General features: G+C 36.9%; 1 protein-coding gene across 5 annotated transcripts; it reads right to left on the reverse strand.

Moving 5' to 3' along the window:
• Positions 1-2,646: 2,646 nt before the first annotated feature.
• LOC139747485 (E3 SUMO-protein ligase PIAS3-like) lies at positions 2,647-22,046 on the reverse strand. Of its 5 annotated transcripts, none has more exons than XR_011712402.1 (10): positions 21,848-22,003; positions 20,096-20,446; positions 15,826-15,908; positions 15,485-15,586; positions 15,063-15,131; positions 13,413-13,545; positions 12,677-12,914; positions 10,192-10,385; positions 8,858-9,040; positions 2,647-4,860 (listed from the first exon to the last, which is right to left on the reverse strand). XR_011712402.1 is itself a non-coding variant. In XM_071659856.1 (10 exons), exons 2-10 carry the CDS (start codon positions 20,442-20,444, stop codon positions 4,787-4,789), a joined length of 1,332 nt encoding a protein of 443 aa, XP_071515957.1. In that variant the 5' UTR covers positions 20,445-20,446; positions 21,848-22,003; the 3' UTR covers positions 2,647-4,786. The 5 variants fall into 5 exon arrangements, 4 of the variants coding, with proteins under 4 accessions (XP_071515957.1, XP_071515959.1, XP_071515958.1 ...); XM_071659856.1 differs by lacking the exon at positions 8,858-9,040 and adding an exon at positions 9,130-9,219; XM_071659858.1 differs by lacking the exon at positions 8,858-9,040 and adding an exon at positions 9,130-9,219 and having other exon boundaries at positions 21,837-21,966.
• Between the last annotated feature and the right edge of the window lie 1,693 nt (positions 22,047-23,739).

Raw genomic sequence — 23,739 nt, forward strand, 5'->3', positions numbered from 1 at the left:
CAGAACTTGTAAAACAGTACAATGTATTACCGCAGTTACTGCACCACATGACTGTTTATCATTTGTAGCGACTTCATAATTCGTAAGGCTATTTGCCTTCTAGAATTTAATATTCATTTTCTTTCCTTACAACTCTCCAAGCCGAATCATTTCAAAACCAAAGATAATTCTTTAAATATATGTGCCTTAGATTGCCTTGGGGAAAATAGTTACCGGACTAATAAGAATTCTAACTATAAATCTTACGCCTGTTCCCTCTGGGAACTCCCTTAAGGATGTGGCCATGGGTTAAGTCTCCATAATTGTTGAACTCCAATGCCGCTTTCAAGCCTTTACTGCCTCACCCTTAACAGGCCACTGACAGAGCAGCTCCAGAACAGTGTTTCCAGAGGATACTGCTTACTGACCCCAACCGACTAATTCTACTTAGTGCTCCTCCCAAATATTCCTACCCATTACTTCTACCTAAAGTTCCTGCCTAATGTTCCTACATACTATTTCTATCTATTGCTCCAACCATTTGCCAAAAGGCAAGGCCAGCGAATAGTGATCACCACAAGAAAATCGGTAAAATTACGGTCTCGAACATCCAACTGTTTGCGATAGAAATGGTCAATGTTCAAATGACAACAAAAGCCATCGAAAAAAGCAACTTCCAAATCTAAAGTATAAACTAACCTTACAAATTTCGCTGGATGCCCGAAACAGTAATACCTGGGAAATGAGTGATTGTATGTTTGTGGACAAACTGCCGATCAGTAACCGAAAACTACAAACTTCGTTACATTTAGATGACTCCGAAGAACTTATTACGTACGTGATCCTGCTAGGATTGCGCTGGACACCACTTCACGTCAACATCGTCCGACTGACGGCCATTGCCTGTCAGTTTGGGCGATTCTCAGGAGGTTCGAAACGTTGGAACAATATATTTAATTCATTACTTCGTGTTAGCCACCATCAAAACTTTATAAAGCTATGCAGCATATTTCAACATACTTCCTTCTACCTTCAAACCCTCCAGAGACTGGGAAATAAACTCATCCTTGTGACTCAATATTTTTGTTTAAAGTCACCGATTTTCCTGTCAGCAACGAGAATCAATTGTTACCAATTATGCAGTCTATTTATCTATGGATTTGAGTACACTCGTTCACCGAACTAATAACGATTTCATTTGCAATGTACGAGGTCTTTTGTATGCTGACTGTGTGGACAGGAGTATGGAACTATGTTTGTGGTTGTAAAAGTAATGCTGGACAGCAGTCATCAAGTTATAGCTGGAGTTCCTTGCTGTGGTGTAAGCTGGAAGGTGTGTACTGCTGCCCAAGTTCTAATACTTATGAGAAGGCTCCTACAGCTGCCTCGCTAATCGCAAGCTCTACGACTCCTCATTTAAATCATGTTAACAGCAATGCTACCAAAACTCAATGGATGTGAAAGAAAACATAAATGATTAGAACTATAGCCATACAGCCCCTTTTACATGGTTCCTGCAGTTTCAAGGCCACCATGCAATCAGTAGCAGAGAAATGATTGACTCCTTTGGAGTGAGTTCTTTGACCTGATAGTAAATCTGTTTGTTCACTGAAGATGATACAAACCTGCCAAGGATGACTGTTTACTTTGGTGTAACCACAAACAGTGGAGTCCTGTAATGTCTACATGCATATGAAGTCGAAGAGGAAACAATATGCAGACAGCATAAAGAAGAGGGTAAAACAAAGGAAAGAAAGAATTCCATAGCATAGCCACTCCCTAGAAAATGAGGCATCATTACAGTCAATTCCCGAGTGTCCCATGCAGACAAGAGAAGCAGCAGCCAAATGCATGTCTTAGGTCCAAACCTTTGAGGCAGAAACACATAAAAACAGGTCGCAACAGCAGTGGCCAAAATAATACCAGTAGAAGAGACAAAACAGCAATATCACTGTACAGAAAAGGTTCGTTGTATAGAGGTGATGTTTGGAGAATTACGAAAATGGAAAGATTCTAATCCATTCTCACCAATAGCAAGGTGGATGAAGAATCATTCTAGATATCTGAAAATCCATAGCCATGGCAAATAAACCCTTGCAGATATGAAATATGTAGCTTCTTAAAGAATTACAGTATTTGTTTGTTATGACAAGGCTGAATTTTATACATGAAACAAACTAAAAAGCACTACACAAACTTCTTAATTCTGTCTTAAACTGCAACTCATCAGAAATACAATCATGAAAAACCATACCCCCCACACAAACATGAGTCACACTCCTGCTTATATGGTGGACATCACCACAAAACTACAAACACCACACTATGAAACTACAAATATCATTTCAAGATATTCCAAGACCCTTCATACCTACAATGTATCTACCATAGAAATTATATTGACACTTACTCTTCAACTGCCAAGCACTTTCTGCACATATTTTCAAACATCACAACACTTTATGACCTGTAGTCCCAAGTCATGGCTGTGGACAGCTTCCCGAGTGCTGCAGGAGCCTCATAAGGATGGAAGGGACTCCTGGAGCAGGAAAAAAGTAAGTAGACAGTGATGATGAGATGGTGTTGATTAGGGCATTCAGTTGCCCATCCTGTCTTACCTAACGTACGAAAAAAAGTCCTGAGGTCTTGGGAACTAACAAACCAAGATTAAAACAAAAATGAAACATTTATTGATTTATATATCTTGCACATTATAAAAATATCTTTGGATTGAAATAATACACTATAACATAAAATGGATCACAGTTAAGGATCCACAAGAGGAAAAACATTTGGAAAAAATTAAACACTAACTACATTACACAATTTTTAGGAACATTAAAATGGTGAAATTCTGGATTTCAATCAAGATTAAAATAACAGTTTTTAAAGATTAGAGTTGCAATTAACATGAAGAGACAAAAATGCATTGCAATGCAACTTTCCTTGGAGAGTTATTAATATTTTTTCATACATATTCGCCATTTCCCGAGTTACTGAGGTAGTGTTAAGAACAGAGGGCTGGAGCCTTAAAGGAAAAAATCCTCATTTGGCCCCCTTTGTTTCTTCTTTTGGAAAAGTAAAACCTGGTGGGGAGGATTTCCAGCTCCCTGCTCCCTCCCCTTTTAGTTGTCTTCTATGACATGCAGGAAATACAGAGGTAGAATTCCTTTTCCCCTATCACTGAGATAAAAGCCAAAATAAGATATGAAGGAAAATATCTTTGCACAGTATAAGCCAAATTTCACATCATCCAGAACATGATACTCATATAAAAATTTCTCAGCAACATCTAAGTCAATTTGGATACAGAAATATTTGTAAGACAATGAGCAGAACATTAAATAAGAGCATTTTACACTATAAAGAGAATATCCTCTATTAACATTTGCAATGATTAATTAGACAATGAAATAACGAAATACACAGGAGTACTTTTAGGAAAGAGGTAAGTAGCAAATACATTTAAACTGGAACCAAACTGGCAGTAGCTGTGGCAACGTAATTATTCAATACATCAAATGTAGTAGTAAAAGGCAAGAGTTTGGTTACAGCTTAGCAAAAAGGCTTAATAAACAATTCAAAACTTCTTTAACACAAGAGGCACAAGAAGTGGAGAAAAAGCTCTAATTATTTCAAAACTGCAGTGTACAGTGAAGGTGCCAAGTATTTTAATAAAGAAATACTCAAGTTCTGTAAGCTGAAGGGAAAGGTGAAATCATAATAAAGATGTACGTGAGCCAAGAGTGTAATACAGAGTAATAAGATGGCCTAGGAAAACAAAAAACTGCACACTAATGAAAGATAGTAAAATGTGAGAAGAGGCAGAAAGAGGTGCTAAAACACTGCTCTAATACATACATGAACAAAGCGGTGAGAAATGAGGCGAGTGAAATCAAATGCAGAAAAAACTGGAAGCACCACGTGAGTACACTTATGATAACTTCTAGAAGATGAAGCTACACGAACTACGGCATTCTAAATATCAAGTACATCTTTTACCACCAGTTGACTCGATCATCACGCATGTGCAAAGAACTATCATTACAAATGAAAAAACAAAAAAGTAAAATACTTAATGACATTAAAAACAAAATACTTATAATGTCAAAATGATTCAGGGGTCATTATATATAGCCCTACTGAAAACTGAGAATACAACTTGCTACATGTGCTGCTGTTATGTTATGGACACCATAACTCGCAAAAATATCTTTCTTAGTACTTCTTGTTAAATTGGATAGCCTTAAGCATTATGAAAGCTGAGCTCCAGGACATGTTAAGAGACTGCCAAAACAAATTCTTAATTTTCATACCTGGTTGCTGTTTGCCATGTTAGTGAGGAAGTGCCAGGAACACATGAAGAATAACTTCATTTGCTAACATACATTCTCTAGCTGTCATGTGTAATGTATTGAAAGCACGACTCCCCATCCACCTAGGCCTTACAGACCTTTCCATCAGTTACCCTAAATGATCCACGTCTTGGTTCAGTCCACTGACAGCACGGCAATCCCTGTATACCATATTGTTCCAATTCACTGTGCTTCTTTTTATAACCTCCAATTCATGGTGATGGGGAAGAAAGAATACTGCCCACATATTCCCTGCATGTCATAGCAGGGAATCGAGAGGGACAAGAGCAGGTGGCTTAAACACAACTTCCTGAATATCTAAATTCCCATTTCAAGCATCTCTATTTCCATTGCTTTCACTTTCAATATATGCACATTAATATAACTTTTCAAGTTGTAAGACTGTCTTATTATTTCTTTTCCAACAAGAAAGCCAAAACCAGGATACTTCATCACCTGTATCTGGAGCTCTTGGGCCTTCTTTTCCTCCTACGTCTCTTACTTCTCTCTGTCTCAGATAATCTGCCTGTTTTGAAGAAGGTAAGAGAGAAATGGTTTACAAATGATTTTCATAAAACTAGTATCTGACCTTACAGGGTAAGCCAATCAAGCAAGAAGGTCAGAGTTAGGACTGCTGGAAGGCAGTTTAACTTTACTTCATTCTATGACTTACAAAAGGAAATCTCTAACTCAATTTCATTTCTTTAATGATCTGAATTATAAGCTGAAGGTTATGACTGATTACATGGTAAAGAGCAATCACTGGGGTATAAGTCACTTCCTTGTCTACTGCTTTGTGCAGTCTTCCTACATAAACTGATGGTAAGCATCATACGGGTAAAAATAAGGTAAACACTACACTCAAGTCCTGTTTGTTTGAATCAATTGTAACCAGGCCCAACCCATTCAAGTGGATAATCTAGTGAATCAAACATTTAGATTCTTACAACATGATGGACTGGAAAAATGTATCTTTGGTAATGCAGATTATTCATCAAATTCATAAGCTTTGTTCTAAAAAATTATAGTTCAAGATAATGAAAAAAAACATGGTTCTCAACATAAATAATGTAAAATACATGTACAGTATACTATACAGTGCTTTATATAATCACAGTGCATTATTACACATTATTGCTTTGCATATCATTCTGGAAATATTACACTACATTTTCATCAATTAATATTGTATAATGCTTATTATAGCATAAAAAAAGTAAAAACTTGTCAATATATCTATATCTACTGAATGTGATTATGGGAAGTGCAGCCTATATGTCATCATCAATCTATGCTTGTGCATATAGCTCGATGATTCACATACTTAGTACAATGCATTAGTACTGTCTACAAATAAAAGTCAATCTTCTAACCTTGAATAATCTCTAGGTAACGAGAATAACGATACATGATTAACAACAACTTAAATGTGGCTTTGAAAGAATTACTAAACAGCATCAGCTGTCTGCAAATGTTTATCTTGCCAGAAGCAGAAAACCAGAAAGTATTCTGGATAAGGCAATGGGAAATCTAAAAAAAATTCATAAATTCATCAGCAGTAAATTGGTGATTACGAACAGATTGCCATGTTGTTCATGTATTCATTATATATATATATATATGACCACGAAGCAAAAGAAAGGTACATGAACAAATGAATAAGCAAGTGGGAAATAAAGATGTCAGGTAGAAAAAGAGGTCTTAGTGAAGAAGGTGGGTGATGACTCATATCAGCTAGCACATTAGTTTTAACCAACCACACACAAACAGTTTAACTATTTTGGGAATTAGTGTAAAAATCACAGCAGAACTGCTAGAATGAGCCAAAATACATTATAAAGGAAATGAGGATGGAAACTGACAATTATATTTCTCTCTTGTGTCTCCTCTGATGATGTGATTATTAAACGAAAGTGCACTTTGGAACTTATTGTGTTTCATTTTCCCTGTGGACTCATAGGAATACGTTTCCTTGTGCAACCTCGCTAACGCGGGAGACAGCGTCAAAGTATAATAAAATAAACGTATATATATGGTTGTTTAATTTGTTTATGGATGGGGATGTTAGGGAGGTGAATGCAAGAGTTATGGATGAGAGGGCATGGGAAGTGAGTCACTTGTAGTTCGCTGATGATAAAGCGCTGGTAGATGATTCAGGTGAGAAACTGCAGAAGCTGGTGACTGAGTTTGGTAAAGTGTGTGAAAGAAGAAAGCCGAGAGTAAATGTGAATAAGAGCAAGGTTATTAGGTAAAGTAGAGTTGAGGGACAAGTCAATTGGGAGGCAAGTTTGAATGGAGAAAAACTGGAGGAAGTGAAGTGTTTTAGATATCTGGGATATATATATTTCCTTGTGCTACCTCGCAAACGTGGGAGACAGCGGGAAAAAAAAAAAAAAAAAAAAAAAAAAAAAATATACACACAGTAAGTACAATTCAGTACATAACCAAAACTGATTTAATTGGATATAATGCCAACTGACTGATTTCCTCTCAATCAAATCAAAAATTATCTTTTTGGGTATGAATTATGACTAAAGTCATAATACACAATATTTCTTCTCACCTCAAAATAAGACTGAAGTCTAAAGTTCTTAAAAAAAATCACATCCACCAAACTTCAGGGAAAATAAGAAAATGTTTTGGAAGGATAATGATAGTAAGAGGGAAAAAATGGGGTCATCTGTGAAGGGTAAGCGATAACAGACAGTGATAAGGTGAAAATAGGCTAGAGTGAGTACTTTAAAGGATTGAAGAATGTATGTGATGACTGTGTGGCAGATGTAGGGTGTCTGAATCGGGGAGTGGATAAAACAAACGTCATGGCAAGTGGTTTGGTGAAAAGATATGAGAAAGCCTTGAGCTGAATGAAATGTGGCAAGGTTGACAGAGTAGACTTACTGCAACTGAATTTCTTTAGAAAGGTGACTGTGTTCTGGTTTGGTTACTCAGGATTTTCAGTGAATTGATCATGCTGAGAGCCTCTGAAAACACTGTGCTAGAATTGTCCTCTGCCAGTGGTCTATTAAGGAAGAGACACTAAAGGCTAAAGAGCATCAATGGAGTTCATCAGTTATGGAGACCCTTTTGCCTTAGCCACTCTCTTTATGGAGTTCCTGAAGGGAACAGGCATCAAAGATATAAACAGATAGAGAGAGAAGAGATCATGTTGAGGTTCTTAAGAAGTGGCAGAATGCATGTGCAGTGCTACTATATAAAGGCAAGGAGGTTAAAGGTGAGCATTACAATAACAGAGGTATAAGTTTGCTATGTGTATGTAAAATAAGAAGCAGAGTGGTGATTGAGATGATGGTGGCATGCACAAAGCATCAGACTGGTGAGGAACAAAATGGTTTCAGGATTGGTAGAGGATGTGTGGAGCAGGTGTTTGCTTTGAAGAATGTGTAATACTTAGAGACACAGAAGTATTTGTATTTGGCATTTATGGATCTGGAGAGAGCATGTGATACAATTGATAGTGATGCTATGTGCAAGGCATTACAAATATATTGTGCAGAAGGAAAGCTAGTAGAAGCAGTGAACTTTTATCACAGGAGTAAGATGTGTTTGAGTAGGTGGGGAAAAGATTAGTTGTTTCAGGTGAAGGTGGGTCTGAATCAGGAGTGTGATTTCATCATGGCTGCTTAATCTGTTTAGGGATGGGGTGGTGAGGGAGGTGAATGCAAGGGTCTTGGAGAGTGTGATAGGGCCTATGAGGCGAGTCAGTTGTTGATTGTTAATGACACAGCTGCGACAGAAGATTCAAATGACAAACTTCAAAAAAATGATGTCCGAGATAGGGAGAATGTGTGAAAGGAGAAAGTCATGAGTGAATGTGAATAAAAGCAAGGTTATAAAAGGTGTGAGTTTGAATGGAAAAATTTTGGAGGAAATTTAGTGTTTATGAAACCTGAGAGTGGAGATAGCAGTGAATGGAATCATGAAAGCTGAGGCGAGTCATAGGGTCACTTTTGGGAGCATTTAAAGATACAACTAACAGAGAACAAGCCTCTACTCCATCCCTATTTTCAGTATTGAACACACAGTATTGACAGAAAGTGCTTAGTGATCTAACTATAGTTGCTATCTTCTCCCTCACCTTAAACTGCTCTGCAACACATAACTGATGTTTAAACTAATAGATTTTCTTTTAAATTTAAGTACGTTGGACTTTTATCATTCAATAACTGTTTGAAACTTACTTCTCAACAGATAATCATAAAACAAATGGGATATTTACATTTTACAATACTGTCTGCCATATTCACAGCATGTTGCCTTACATCATGGTTGTCCACAATATTAAATAAGTCATACCATGAATCTGTAATACCAAAAGCATCCAACATTTACTAAATAGCAGCAAACCAACTGGTGAGTTACTTCATTGTTCCTTAATGTTTCAACAATGTAAAATACTACATTCAGTATAATTACATTGACCTGGGAATAGGTGCATTAGCTAGACCATGAAATACTTGGCAAGCTGCTGTCACATGATTATTGTGGGGCCATCAGCAACTTACGGGTGGGTTGTTCTGATACCTGCTTCTTTCCCCACATGTCAAAGCTTTGGAACTCTCCATGACCTGGCACATTTCAAGACAGGTCTTTCGCTTTCTCAAAAATTCGTAAAAATTTTCCCTTGTCCTTTCTTTTTCCACTTCATAATTCTCTCTACATTTCAAATAAAGCCCATGACAGGAGCCCTAAAAAGAAAGAAAAAAAAAAAAAACATAAAACCTCTTAGGTATTATAGTATTTCCCTATGACTAAAACACACTAAACTTAAGCTTACAGGATTCCAAAAGGTCATCTGCAGAGTTTTCATGAAGTGATCTGGCATTATGGAATACTCTGTTTGCTTTTCTGATCTTTGCCTCTTGATCTGTAAGGAAAAAGGAAATGTACAATGTGTTATATTGTAACAGATTTAACACAGATGTCTGACAGTTTGCTTATCAATTCATTCTGCAACCCAAAAAATGGCTTCCACTGTACAATATGAATACAATATATGCTGAATCTGCTTTGGGAACCAACCACAGAAACACAACTGAAAAAGATTGTCCATTCCCTCCACACAATTCTTCACAATTTTAGTCAAGGATCACAAAAGAAAACACAGAAATCACAAGTACACTATACACTACATGCCTATCTGATACTGGCTTACAAAAAACTTACCTGAATTCCTTTCTGCTTGTGCTGTATTGACAATATTTAGTACACCTATCCTTCTCCCTCACACATGCCATCATAGAAATAATCTTCCCAAAAAAGGTGCACAAAGAACATAAAACATTTCTTTCTCAAAGATGAAGACAACTGTTCTTAATTCAGAAAATATAAATGAACAACCAGACTGGCTAATCCTATGTATGCTTGTTACATTAACTTTCATTTCATACATTTCATTCACCGCACAATCAAGTGTAAATAACTATCAAAACCACTGTTTTTCTTATGAATGACGAGTAAAGCATTAGTAGTTTTGAAAAAAATGCATTATTTTCTGGATTGGCCAGTCTTAAAGTAGGGTGGCACGGGTGCAACAGTGAGTGCTCTTGGCACCACATACTCAGAAAATCCTCAGAAAGTTGCACTACCACCCAATGTAGTCACTAGTATGTTACTGTAACCAGAAGGATGCTCCAGTTACTCATCTTTCGGGCTGCTGTCTGTGGATAGCCAACCTCAACCTACAATGCTCATAAAATTCAATTCATGATGGAAAATTAAATGTATACATCGACATTCATATCACCTTGCTAAGCTGCAGTAAAGTGATGTTCATAAAAAGGGTTAAATACTAAGAAAAGGCATGCTGGATTGTTAGATCAAGAGAAAAGTTTCCTACCATTTTCTGTATTAGGATACTCCTCATCACTGTCAATAACAATAATTTCTGCAAAAGTCCTCTTTCTTGTGGCTCCTTGATGTTTCTTAGTATGTGTATGCTGCTCACTAACTGCTGTGGAAGTCCAACTGCCATCTTCTAAGAGACTCACTTTACTGCACTCATTAGCCTGTGCCAAAACCTCTTGGAAATAACTGTAACCAAAAGGACAGCTTACTGATTTAGTACTTTTTCTCAATAAATTCTTTTAAAAAATCACGTACTCTAAAACTAAAATAAAGGTGTAATGCCTATAAGCCACCTATTTTTGAAATGCACATCTTTAGTTATGAAACCCATTATTTAATGCTACCAGCTTTTAAGATACACCCTGCTATCAAAGCATACATTATTCTTATTTATATCATACTTTGTCGCTGTCTCCCGCATTAGTGAGGTAGCACAAGGAAACAGACGAAAGAATGGCCCAACTCACCCACATACACATGTATATACATACACGTCCACACATGCACATATACATACCTATACATCTCAACGTATACATATATATACACACAGACATATACAGATATACACATGTACATAATTCATACTGTCTGCCCTTATTTTATTCCCATCGCCACCCCGCCACACATTCTTATATCATCAAAAATGTGACAGCATATAATGTTTTAATCATTTCATGACACCATCATCAATTTCATACATAATTTTCAAATCTTCTTTTAAGCAACAATGTAATCACAATAGTTTAATGGATGGTATCCCTTATTCCTCAACATATTTGTTAATTTTTGCACTTGCTTCTTTCCTACAGTCTACAAGCTACAGTTAATTTTTTCTAGTAGCCAACATGGCATGGGCAAAAATTAGTACCAATGAGGCCTTCAAGGATGAAAGACAAAATAAGTAGTATGAGAAGAGGAAATTCAAGAGGGAAGGATGGAGTAAATTGGAATGATGTGGTATACCAGGGTCAACAAGCTGTCAATGGACTGAGCCACAGAATGTGAAGCATCCAGTGGAAACCTTCAAAATTTGTAAATACTTTTCCATGTCTCTTTTTTTTCCCTTTCATTAACCTCTTCATATCTTAATTAAGGCCTTGCATGGATGTGGACTTTTGTCCATGTCTGGAGCCTCCAATATCAAAGAAGATAAATATTGTGATGTTATACAGTAAGTGAAAAGTCACCTTTGGCAAAACTTTAACTTCTTGCTTCTAAGGGGTCCCTCCTTTCTCTCCTATTGTGTGTAATGCAACCCTGAAGCTGCAGAAACTCCTGGATAAGGGGCCCTGGGATTGCATAATAAAAATAATATACAGTATACATAAAGAGCATTGATTGGGCCATTCAACTCTTGTGCCATCTCAACTACTATTAAGAAAAAGGAAGATAGTGAAGTGACTAAAAGATGAAGTTTAAGATAAATGTTCATAAGCATATTTGTGCAATGCAGCTCCATCCTCAAATCTGAATGAAGGAGTGATGAACAGGGTAAACTAACAAAATTTATCATCTAAAATTGTAAAGCAATAACTGGAAACTCAAGTTACAGGTATGTGTATGAACATATATGTGCATGATTTACTGGGTTGGTCTCAAGTCCTGAATAAAGAATCCATACAACTAGTTTCTCATAAAGTTATCTTGAAACTGGACATGATAAACATAAGTTTCAGATGCATTTTTGGATGTGTGCTTCCACTTCAAACCTAAGTGTGGGCGCAAGGGAAATGAAGTAAGGACATACTATTCCTTTAAGTTATTATAACGAACTCCATTCCCATATACAAAACCCAACTCTAAAGACTGCCAAAGGGATGAGACACCCAATACCCTGTGTGTACACACACATACAAGTAAGCTTGCTCATTTTCAAACTTCTGCAGAGAGTGAAGTAGATGAAAAATTTCCTCAAGCTTGATTAAAACTGATAGCAATAATGCAAAGCTAATAAATAGAAACAATTGTGAGATATACATATGCCATTATGCTCTGTCTACAGAAAAGAGCTAATGGTATATCAAATGAGAAGCTTACTATGTAAGACATAAATCTAATGTGATCATCAATGCTTGTGATCAACGCATACAGTTTGGAATGTGTGAGGATGTGCAAAGGGCTTCAACATCGAGCTTACAATGAAATGAATAACATTCTTTAGTTTCATCATTATTAATGGTCTTTTAAAATTAGATATAACAAACTACAGTCTGTGGGGTACATACATCTTTTGGTAAATGTATAGGAAGTGGAAAAAGTGGTAAAAATATGTATTCCCAATAAATAAGGATATAACGGAAAAAAGGAAGAGAAAAACAAAGCATGAAGCTGTAATACTTAACACAATTTTTTCTACATAAAAATCACTAACCATTAAGAGAACGAACTGCTTCCAAAGATTTTACTGTTTTCTACAATACGACTGTGCCCTGACCACCAATGTTATTTTTGAATAAATACTTAATTATCCTCACCCATCAATTATGAGATCTGGAAAAAGTGCTGGGCAATTACACACTGGGCAGATCCAAAGTGACTTTTGTTCATTCATTTGAAGATAGGCAACTGCATCAAAACACTGGAAGTGCTGGCAGTAAATGCCTCGACAAGGAACAGACATCCTGGACATTGTTAGTGGGCATAACAGAGAGCACTGGAGAGTTGTGGTGACTATACCATCACTGTCTTTGTCTTGTTTTACCCTGCTTTTTACTGGTGTGGAAATAATAATACACTTTCATAATTATTTTCCATGTAAACATTCCTTTTCAGTGCCTCATTGAACAAAGGTGAGCTTATAATAATTCAAATGCAAAGAAACCCTTCAAATGTCAACCCTGACTCCTACCTTGATGCAATATACAATAATAGCTCAATCTTTTCCTTTAATATAAAACCTTTCTTAACTATTTTCATCTAAATGTTAATAAAAGCTAAAGCACAGAGTACTTGATTTACAATCACCTATCACTTCAGTCATTGTCCAAATTTATAGTTTCCAGTTTATGATGTACAATGCACTGAAAACTTTCACCATAAATATGCACGTTGCTCTGGCTTAAAGAGATAAAAAACTAGTCTTTTGCCAATGTACAGGTGAAGTCATTGATACAAATGTTATAATTTTGCAGTTACTATAAAGGCACTGAAACTTATGGAAAATGAAAACTAGTCAAAAGTACAATTCCTGGGTTTCAAAATGCAACTTACTTAGAGATCTGGTGTCTTGTATCTTTGATGGTTTCTTTCTCTTGAGTTTGTACATAAGATCACTAACAGTCAACTTTTTCACCAGAGACAGATATACGACATAGTACTCCCCATGACCAGAAGAGCTAGAGACCTGGAAAATAAGGCTGTTTTATGATACCATAACAAACACCTTTTGTGCATAATATATCTATCTATCTATCTATGTATATCTCTGACACCTGTTCTTTCTAGAATGCTCAAGGAGGTGGCCACAGCAACAGAATCTCCATAACTAGTGAAGTATAGTGCTGCTTCTTAGCCTTTAGTGCCTCACCCTTAACAAGCCACGGGCAGAGGGCAAATTCAGTGCAGTGTTCGCAAAGGTTCCTACCTAAAGTTCCCACAGACTACTTCTACATCATGCTCCTGCCTAAAGTTCCTACCTCCTACTTATACCTAATGTTTCCATCTAATGCTCATACCTACTACTTCCATCTATCGCTCCTACCATTTTGCTAAAAGACAGATCTAGCACATAGTGCTCACTGCAGAAAAATCTAGTTACAAAGAATGAGCTGTGTGAGTTAAAGTGTTGTCAAGTGTCATGTATGACAAGGAGAGATTTTATGTTTATATTGGACAGAATGCCAGTAGTCCGTGTGTGGACGAGGCAAAAGGATTAGATAGCTACTTGGGTCAGATAATAAATGTGTCCATACAATAAAGATGCTCCTCCCCCCCAGTCAGCAGGTAACCCTTTTCCGTGTTTTTGTTGTTTTTATAGTCCTTCTGGGCAGCTTTTAATTTCAAGGACCCCACTGAGGATGAATTATATAAAAGCTAAGGATTTAGATGGTATTGTGGTAGTACATGGCAAAGATACTAATTTGAACCTTGGGATGGACTGCTTTGGGCTGAACTCAGTTGGTTAACATCTCCTTGCACTTTGGTTCTGTTCTATCCTTGGATGGAATTCAGGAGAAAAATTGGCCTTGCAGGCCATTTGCAGGCCAACAAAAGCCATCTTCATACAATTCTTTTATGAAAGCCATTTTTGGTTCATCATAAGGCAACCTAATCAGTGTGTGTGAGTGTATGTATGTATGAAATCACTGTTTGAGGAGGGAGTTTTACAATTGTGGAACCCAGTCTCTTAAACATTCTGTATCATACTTCTTAAAATCATGAATACATTCTACATTTACTGTATCCTCAGTCATTCTACCCCAGTCATCCACCATTCTTATACTAAAGAAAGTTTTTTCTAAGTAATTGAAAATTACAGCTGAACCTTTAGCTGTATAGTAGCATGTGGCATATATTTCTGTTCTTTATTTTTGATAATGTGTATGTGGGTGGGATGGGCCATTCTTTCATCTGTTTCCTTGCACCACAGGAGACAGCGACAAAGTATAATAAAATATGAATATTTTTGATGTCTACTGTAATTGCAAGTGGTAAGGGGTTATTATACGGAATGTTTCCCGACTATAATTCTAAACCATCATAAGTATGAAATGTCGTTCTATGAGAAACCACTATATCATGGATGGCTGTACTGTGCCAGTGTTTGTGATGAATCATATATGAGACAAATAAAAAAAATATCCTGTTCCATATGCTATGTAATCAATGAAAAACTCAGGCAATATACATAAAAAAACTCACCTCTATTACGTTGACTGTTCCACTGGTAAAGTTACACAAAGCTGTGATGTTAATAGGGATGGGTCCACCCTTGTCATGAAATAGGAGTAAAACTCATTAGAGAGAGAAACCTTAAAAATTACATAATATTTTTCACACTTCCTTTCCATCAATAAAATGAAAGATCATTCGGAACAGCAGTCTAAGCACATACTCCATCAAATTTTGTCTACAGGTATATATACCTTGCCAACATAGGAAATGATGAATATGTAAGAAAAACATTATATACAATTTTCTATTAATCAAACTTGTTCACCATTTCCCACCTTAAAGAGGTAATGTTAGGAAAAGATGAACAATTTGCTAACTTTCTCTCTAGCTGTCATGTATGATGCTCTAAATCCAGAATATCATTTAACCTAAAAATCATAAATTCTTACCTTTGTATCACACACTTTCCAATTGACATGAACCATGACTTTGGGGGGATACTTGTCATCCTGCTCACATGATGGATCCAAGCGACAAAACCTCAGCAATAACTACAGTAAAGCAGAGTAATGCCATAATCTTTATGAAATTTTAAGCCAATATTGGTCATAACTAATTAAGCTTTGAACATGAAAGAACTATGACAAGATTATCAATGAAGAAATCTTAAAAAGAGTTTTAAGGTAGCTACTCTACGGTGGCAAAATATAATAATAAAATATCAATGATTTTGTACACATTTTTTCACATATATCCACTATCATGATATATATCATAAAGAAAAAATTACCTTATAATCTTGTTCATCTACTGACTTTGCTACATCAGAAGTGATCGCAAATGAGAAGCTCTTCTTGGTGTGAAATACTGAAGCTAGAAATAAAGAAAAAACTGAAGAGTTCATATGAAACACACACAATAAATATTTCTTACACACACAAAAAAACAGTATCTTTCTGACACCCGCTTCCACCTGGAGCTCCCTCAAGGGGGTGGTCATGACAACACAAGCCTCAATAACTAGTGAACTCCAGTGCTGCTTTTTAGCCTTTAGTGATCAATAATGAACAAACTTAATATCCTAACAATTACTCTCACTTTCATTTTCATCCATTACCAGCAATTACAATTATCCTTTTTTAAATACATATAATCTTTCTACATCTTTTTTGGAAGACTGTTTTCCAATGCCTTCATTTCCTTCATACATTTTTGATAAATAAACCTGCTTATCTAATTAAACAGTAATATAATCTGAATGAAAGTACACAAAGCTGGGCTTATATTTTTACTCTGGAAAAAATATTTTATCTACATCTGTAAAAAGCTAGGTGTAATATAATTTTTTTTTTTTTTTTTTTTTTATACTTTGTCGCTGTCTCCCGCGTTTGCAAGGTAGCACAAGGAAACAGACGAAAGAAATAGCCCAACCCCCCCCATACACATGTATATGCATACGTCCACACACGCAAATATACATACCTACACAGCTTTCCATGGCTTACCCCAGACGCTTCACATGCCTTGATTCAATCCACTGACCACGTCAACCCAGGTATACCACATCGCTCCAATTCACTCTATTCCTTGCCCTCCTTTCACCCTCCTGCATGTTCAGGCCCAGATCACACAAAATCTTTTTCACTCCATCTTTCCACCTCCAATTTGGTCTCCCTCTTCTCCTTATTCCCTCCACCTCCGACACATATATCCTCTTGGTCAATCTTTCCTCACTCATCCTCTCCATGTGCCCAAACCACTTCAAAACACCCTCTTCTGCTCTCTCAACCACGCTCTTTTTATTTCCACACATCTCTCTTACCCTTACGTTACTCGCTCGATCAAACCACCTCACACCACACATTGTCCTCAAACATCTCATTTCCAGCACATCCATCCTCCTGCACACAACTCTATCCATAGCCCACGCCTCGCAACCATACAACATTGTTGGAACCACTATTCCTTCAAACATACCCATTTTTGCTTTCCCAGATAATGTTCTCGACTTCCACACATTCTTCAAGGCCCCCAGAATTTTCGCCCCCTCCCCCACCCTATGATCCACTTCCGCTTCCATGGTTCCATCCGCTGCCAGATCCACTCCCAGATATCTAAAACACTTCACTTCCTCCAGTTTTTCTCCATTCAAACTCACCCCCCAATTGACTTGACCCTCAACCCTACTGTACCTAATAACCTTGCTCTTATTCACATTTACTCTTAACTTTCTTCTTCCACATACTTTACCAAACTCAGTCACCAGCTTCTGCAGTTTCTCACATGAATCAGCCACCAGCGCTGTATCATCAGCGAACAACAACTGACTCACTTCCCAAGCTCTCTCATCCCCAACAGACTTCATACTTGCCCCTCTTTCCAAAACTCTTGCATTTACCTCCCTAACAACCCCATCCATAAACAAATTAAACAACCATGGAGACATCACACACCCCTGCCGCAAACCTACATTCACTGAGAACCAATCACTTTCCTCTCTTCCTACACGTACACATGCCTTACATCCTCGATAAAAACTTTTCACTGCTTCTAACAACTTTCCACCCACAAAAATTTCCCTTGAAGCATCTAAAACTGTACCATATCTTTCACAAATTACCAGTCTATTTTGTACATCTTGCGTGTGTTGATAAAAGATGGAAATCATATATCTATAATTATAGATGGACAAGGTGTTCAAACTATTACCTACAACTTGTGCTACTATTAGCAGTCATTCTAGGTAGATAATCATCTGTATATTCCCACTTATCTATTTCTTAATCCTTTCAAACTAAACTATTCGCCATTTCCCGCATTAGCAAGGTAGCATTAAGAACAGAGGACTGGGCCTCTGAGGGAATATCCTCACCTGGCCCCCTTCTCTGTTCCTTCTTTTGGAAAATAAAAAAAAAAAAAACAAGAGGGGAGGATTTCCAGCCCCCCCGCTCCCTCCCCTTTTAGTCACCTTCTACAACACGCAGGGAATACGTGGGAAGTCTTCTTTCTCCCCTATCCCCAGGGATAATTTCTTAATCCATCTGTGTGAATATCTCCATGCTTTTGCATCCAGGGATGGCTGAAGCTTTTTTTTTTATTTCAGGTTTATAATGACCAAAACTGTAGTTTTTTGATTTCTTAAGTTTCTCTGCCTTTATTTCAATAAAGTGTTTAATGCTAAGTTATCCTTTAGTCTTCATTCCTAATTCAAATGAAACACATTAATACCATCTTAATAATAGTATAGTATTTATAGTTGTGCTCTCCTTCATCTTCAGTTATTAAGACTAACCTAAAACTGCTCTGGCTGTTACAATGTTTGATTCCACCACTTATCCATAGTTTTCACAAGCAGCCTACCAACACAGCTGGGAAAATATCATGTATCTCTGTCACCCACAGACCTTCAAAGAGAATGAATAAAAGAGGTGTTCAAAAACACAACATAAAACAAATGCCAAGGTACACCTATTCCTGGAAATCTAATGTAAAAACATTAAGCAACAATACAAAAGAACCCTCTGAGAAAAACACATTGGCTACTCAATGTTCTAACCTTATGGAACATAAACTTGACAAATGGTTAACAAAAGCAACAGATGCATCAAAACCAAATGATTAAAGTAAATGCGAGCCAATGAAGAAGAATAATGTGGTAAGGAGCACCATATATTATGGAGGAGAGCATCGACAGAGAACTTTAATCAAAACTAAAGCATTAGTGAGCACGAACTGGTAACCCAGCCTCTGAGTAAATGTGACGAAAACATTCATACAGCCTTGCAGGCACCTGACTATCTTTTCTGGCTAATAATGTCCCAAAATTTTACCAAATGTCTAGCAGGTTATATCACAAACACGATCAAATGAAAAGCATAGAGGTATATCTTACACATCAGAAAGCCAGAGGTGCAGGTCATAAAGTAAGAATAAGAGATTCATCAAAAATCAAGAGCAAAATACAACAGTACAACAGTGAGCAATTAGGGTTAGTCGCACAGTGGCAACCCTAGATTTCTGCATATATGACATCATAGGCCTACTGTATGTTTATCAAGGCTATATGAATGAATAACAGCTGGTCTTAAAAGTATCACAATCACCTGAAAAGATAAAAACCAAGTGGATACACTCTACCTTGGGCATTACATGATGCTTTAACCACTTTGCGAGACAAGGCTCTCTCCAATACTCATAGGCTCAATCTGGAGGTCAGAAAAAATGCTACCTCTTCCATACATTCCATAACACTGATATGATCATTGTAAAGGTTGTATATGATCACAGGCACTGCTTAATCCTGTCAACTTATAGGACAAATCACTAGTGCACACATGGGGTTGGAAGACCTTGGCACTTCGGGAACATGCCCTGAGCCATGCACATTAATAAAATTAATCTACAATTGGCATCACAGATTCCACATAGTCACTGGAGATAAAACCCAGCATACTATCTTCTCTTTATATATCTCTTATAAAACTTGCATATTTTGCACTGTGCATTCAAGGACCAAGACTGTTTTTTTGTTTGAGTGATTTGTAATGGGCCATCCAAACAATGTGGTTCCTAGGTCCCAGTGTTAGCTTAACAATCCTCTATTTGCACATATAAAGTTATGGCTATATTATGTTCATCTTTTCATAAGATCATGTCAACAGAAATGTAAAAACTGATATGCAATATGATCGTTTTGTCTTATGACTTATCTAAAGTCTTTTAAGGACATTTAGAATTTAATAGTTTCATTTGAGCAAAATGAAAAAAAGACTAGCTTCAAATATTGTAACAGTACAGCATTCAAACATGACACTGATTTTTGCCTTGTCACCTTATCAGTATGTACAAGATGAATCTGTCTGTCATCTAATAAAACAAAAACATGTAGTTTAACATCCTATACAAGGTAGTACTAATCCAAAACTGGGTCGTGAAGTGCATAATGAACCCCACACTATCCACAGCCTGCCTTGAAATATAAAAAGGTAGTTAATTTTCATATACAGTCATTAATATGGGTAGATCCACAATTAGATATCTAAAATATAAAGAAATATTACCAAGATGCCAAGCCTTAACAATATCCTTCTTGTGATCATAAAACGGCAGCTTCTTCATAGTCACACAACTTGGTGAAGGGCTTTCATCAGCTTTTTGCCTCATGATTTGTCTCATGTTTGTGGAGTTTTCCCTCAACTTCGTTCCTCTTGAGGAGTGTTCACATGGAAGAATAAAATCAGGCCTATGTCTTGAAACCATTCTTCTTTCTTGGTGAAAAGGAAAATGACGATCTGACTCTGAGATTTGAGTGGAGTGTGGAAACCATCTATTAAACAGGCATCCCATTTCACAAAAAACAGAGAATGTGAACAACCTGATGTCCTCTACTATGCCCTGGTGATTCTCCATGCCTGTAATAGTAGAAATACATTAAGTGCTTGTAAAACTTTATGCTTGGTCACATTAATTGCGTTGTACATATGCTAATCTGAATGTTAAAATGAACATACAAATAAATGATACCTTTAACCCTAAACATGACCACATCAATTAAATTCTGGGTATCCCATAGCAAGTTACAAACACAGTATTTCTAATCACTACCCCCTGTGAAGCTGAGACTGCCACAATTTTGATAAAATTCTTATATGCATCTACTTTTCCTACCTCAGCGAGGCATTATCAGGAACAGATGAACATTAGTCTCATTTGGACACACCCTCTCTCTAGCTGTAGTGTACATCGGTTCATCCTCAGAGATCGTAGAGCCACTCATCAACCACATACTAGTAAATCCAATTTATTCTATCTCATGCATGTCTCCTTCACTTCATCCTTCCATCTCTTTCTTGGTCCCTCCCTCCACTTCTGACAAAAAGATCCAATTAAGTTGATCATTCTTTGCTCATCTTCACCAGATGTCCAAATAATTTCAGTACAGCTAGGTTAGTTCTCTCAATTAGACTACTCTTACTGCCACAGTTTCTTACACTGCCATTCCTAACATGATCAGCACACCTCACTATATATTTTCCTTAGGTATTTAATTTCCAACACATCCAGAATACTCATCTTTATCCGAAGACACTGAAGCTTATTACCATATTCTACTCAATAATTTATCAAACATACATTATTCAACCTCACAGTCTCCCTCTCCTTCATAATCCTCCACACTATAAGGTTATCACAAAATCCAGCAAAAAAATAAGATAAAAAAAGTGCAAATGAAAACACCCCCCTCAAATCAATATCTACTTAAAGAACAAGAAACTGATTTGAGCAAAAATCCCAAACCTATGAAATGCATGTCCTCTTTCTACTTAATTTCGAATCACTTTGCAATGTTACAAGTGTCCCTCCTGTCCTAGTTGATGGTTTTCCACGAAAGTGGTATCACTCCATTCCGTTCAATATTTATACGATATGTAATGATTTTACCACACAATTACCTTATAATTCAATGCCCTATCCACAATGTATGGACTTCACCTTATAAAAATAAGAAGAGGCTACAGGTAAAACCTGAAACTGTACATTCAACTGTATCTGCATCAAAAATCTATCAATTATAATAGAGCACATGCACCAGCTAATAAATTACCTCCAGAGACTTACGTTCTTCATTTACTAGATATAGTATCAAGAAACACCTTTATCCTAAAAATCTGCAAATTAGCTATTCACGTAACGAACCCAACCCACTAAAAATATATTCACATGTTTCATGATTACAACAGGAATTGTAACTCTTATATGTACAGAACAAACTATTTTCAAAAGTAAAGAAGTCATGCGCACCAAACTATTACCTGGCTTTCGACTGCAGACTACTGGAGCACAAATTATTATCACAACCTCAACTATCGACTTTAAAATCTGGCGGCCACCCAATAAATCGGTTCTCGACAGGTGGCAGGCTGACACTGGCAGCTCACATGTAAACACTGACTAGGGGATACACACCGTACATTCATAAACTATCTTTTTATTACAAAATTTATCGTATGCTACATATAAGTATATCCATGTAAGCTCATATTTTGTTAATAGATGATCATTAAACCTTTGGGTCATTCGAGAAATTATCAAATGCTTGATTCTAAATGTGGTGGTTCCTGTGGTGGCAGTAACTATATTTTTTTATTACAGTTTAACAAATGTGAACTATATTGACACGCTGGCCAGGGAAAGGAAATATATCCACGAAGAAGAGTGAACTGGATCCATCGAAGGTTGGGGGGATTATTATAGACCTTAATTCCACACAGACTGGTACCCTGCACCTCTAACGTTGCTACTCGACCACAGAGGTGACGTATCTCTATCTACTTAAAGATGATGACGACAGCAATGATGATGATGTCAGATATGATGGCAATAATGACACATGATGATTTCGATGACAAAAAAGTCAACGATGATACATAAAATACTAACAGCAACATACAACTACAACCTTTCGAGGCTGTTTGCGAGATATCACACCCTTACAGATGATGACCGACGAAAATGACATGTTGAATTTGACGGCAAATATGCAGAGGAAGATGATGACATTATAACGCTGATGAATATGATGACAGCGACGAATACCATGAAACTGAAGATGTAGACTGATGATGGTGACATTCGAAAATGATGAGGACGATAACGACAAGGATGATAATGACTGATGCAGACGATGATGGATATAATGATGGAGGAAAAATTGATGAAATTGTTGAAAAAGATGAGTAAAAATATAAAGCATTACTCACGGATATTGATTTGGATGGCGATAACAACGTTTGAAAATAATGATGATTGGATGATGAAAAGTATGATGATACTGACAGAAATGGTGATGATTATGACATGAGTGATGATTAATGAGAATATGATGACTATGATGATGGTGACAATGATAACTGATACTGATGAAAAGTAAAAAAGAAAAAAAAACTCCATTGTCTACCTACCTATGATGCACAAAAGTTTAACCTCAAGGTAAATTATGTCAACAAAGCTAAACAAATAAGCAGTCGGTTTGGCTCACCACTACGTACCCATTTCCTACAAAAGACCGTGGGTCTGTAGCTTAACATGTACATGTGTTATTTGATGTACTGCAGGTGTGCGGGGAGTGTGGAACAAGTGTCCACACCTGCTTATGTACACCAACCTGTCAGCCAGTTGCCCAGTCAGCAACGTCGAGTCCCTCCCGCTGCCTACCTGTCTCAGTATTACATCAACTGATTTGTTTGACCAGATACTTATCAAGATTTAACAAAAGGAACATTGAAATGACAAGTACAGTCACCATTTAAGCAACGCTGTGAATGCACCAGCGTTAAGATACGTGCTTACTATATGAATTTGTTGCTGCTACAGCTGTAGTGTAATAACTTGTGAAATCAGTGGAGTGTAAGACAACCATCAGCAGCAATTGGTGTCACTGGTGAAGAACAGTCTCTGGTGGCAACGTGACTACATCCTCGCTACCTTCTCTCTTACACGTGTAACTCGCAGGCAAGTATAACATCCTCTTTGTAACGTGGATAACAAAATGACGATACTAGGTCAGATCTGTCATTCATTTCTCGGCATGAACTGATATATAAGTATGTAACTGCTATTCGCGATCATTATATGTGTATTGTAGGGAGCGAGTTTCATATATGTGTATGTTTGTTAGTTTGCTGGGTATAACGGCCAGAGACCT

Source organism: Panulirus ornatus, chromosome 68 (assembly GCF_036320965.1).
Source record: "Panulirus ornatus isolate Po-2019 chromosome 68, ASM3632096v1, whole genome shotgun sequence".
NCBI classification, from domain to species: domain Eukaryota; kingdom Metazoa; phylum Arthropoda; class Malacostraca; order Decapoda; family Palinuridae; genus Panulirus; species Panulirus ornatus.

Coding starts and splice junctions, on each gene's coding strand:
- LOC139747485 (XM_071659856.1), bottom strand. CDS start 20,444: ATGGAGAATCACCAGGGCATAGTAGAGGACATCAGGTTGTTCACATTC. Junction 13,546..15,062: donor GAACAGTCAACGTAATAGAG/GTGAGTTTTTTT, acceptor CTTATTTTCCAG/GTCTCTAGCTCTTCTGGTCA. Junction 12,915..13,412: donor ACAAGACACCAGATCTCTAA/GTAAGTTGCATT, acceptor TTTCCACACCAG/TAAAAAGCAGGGTAAAACAA.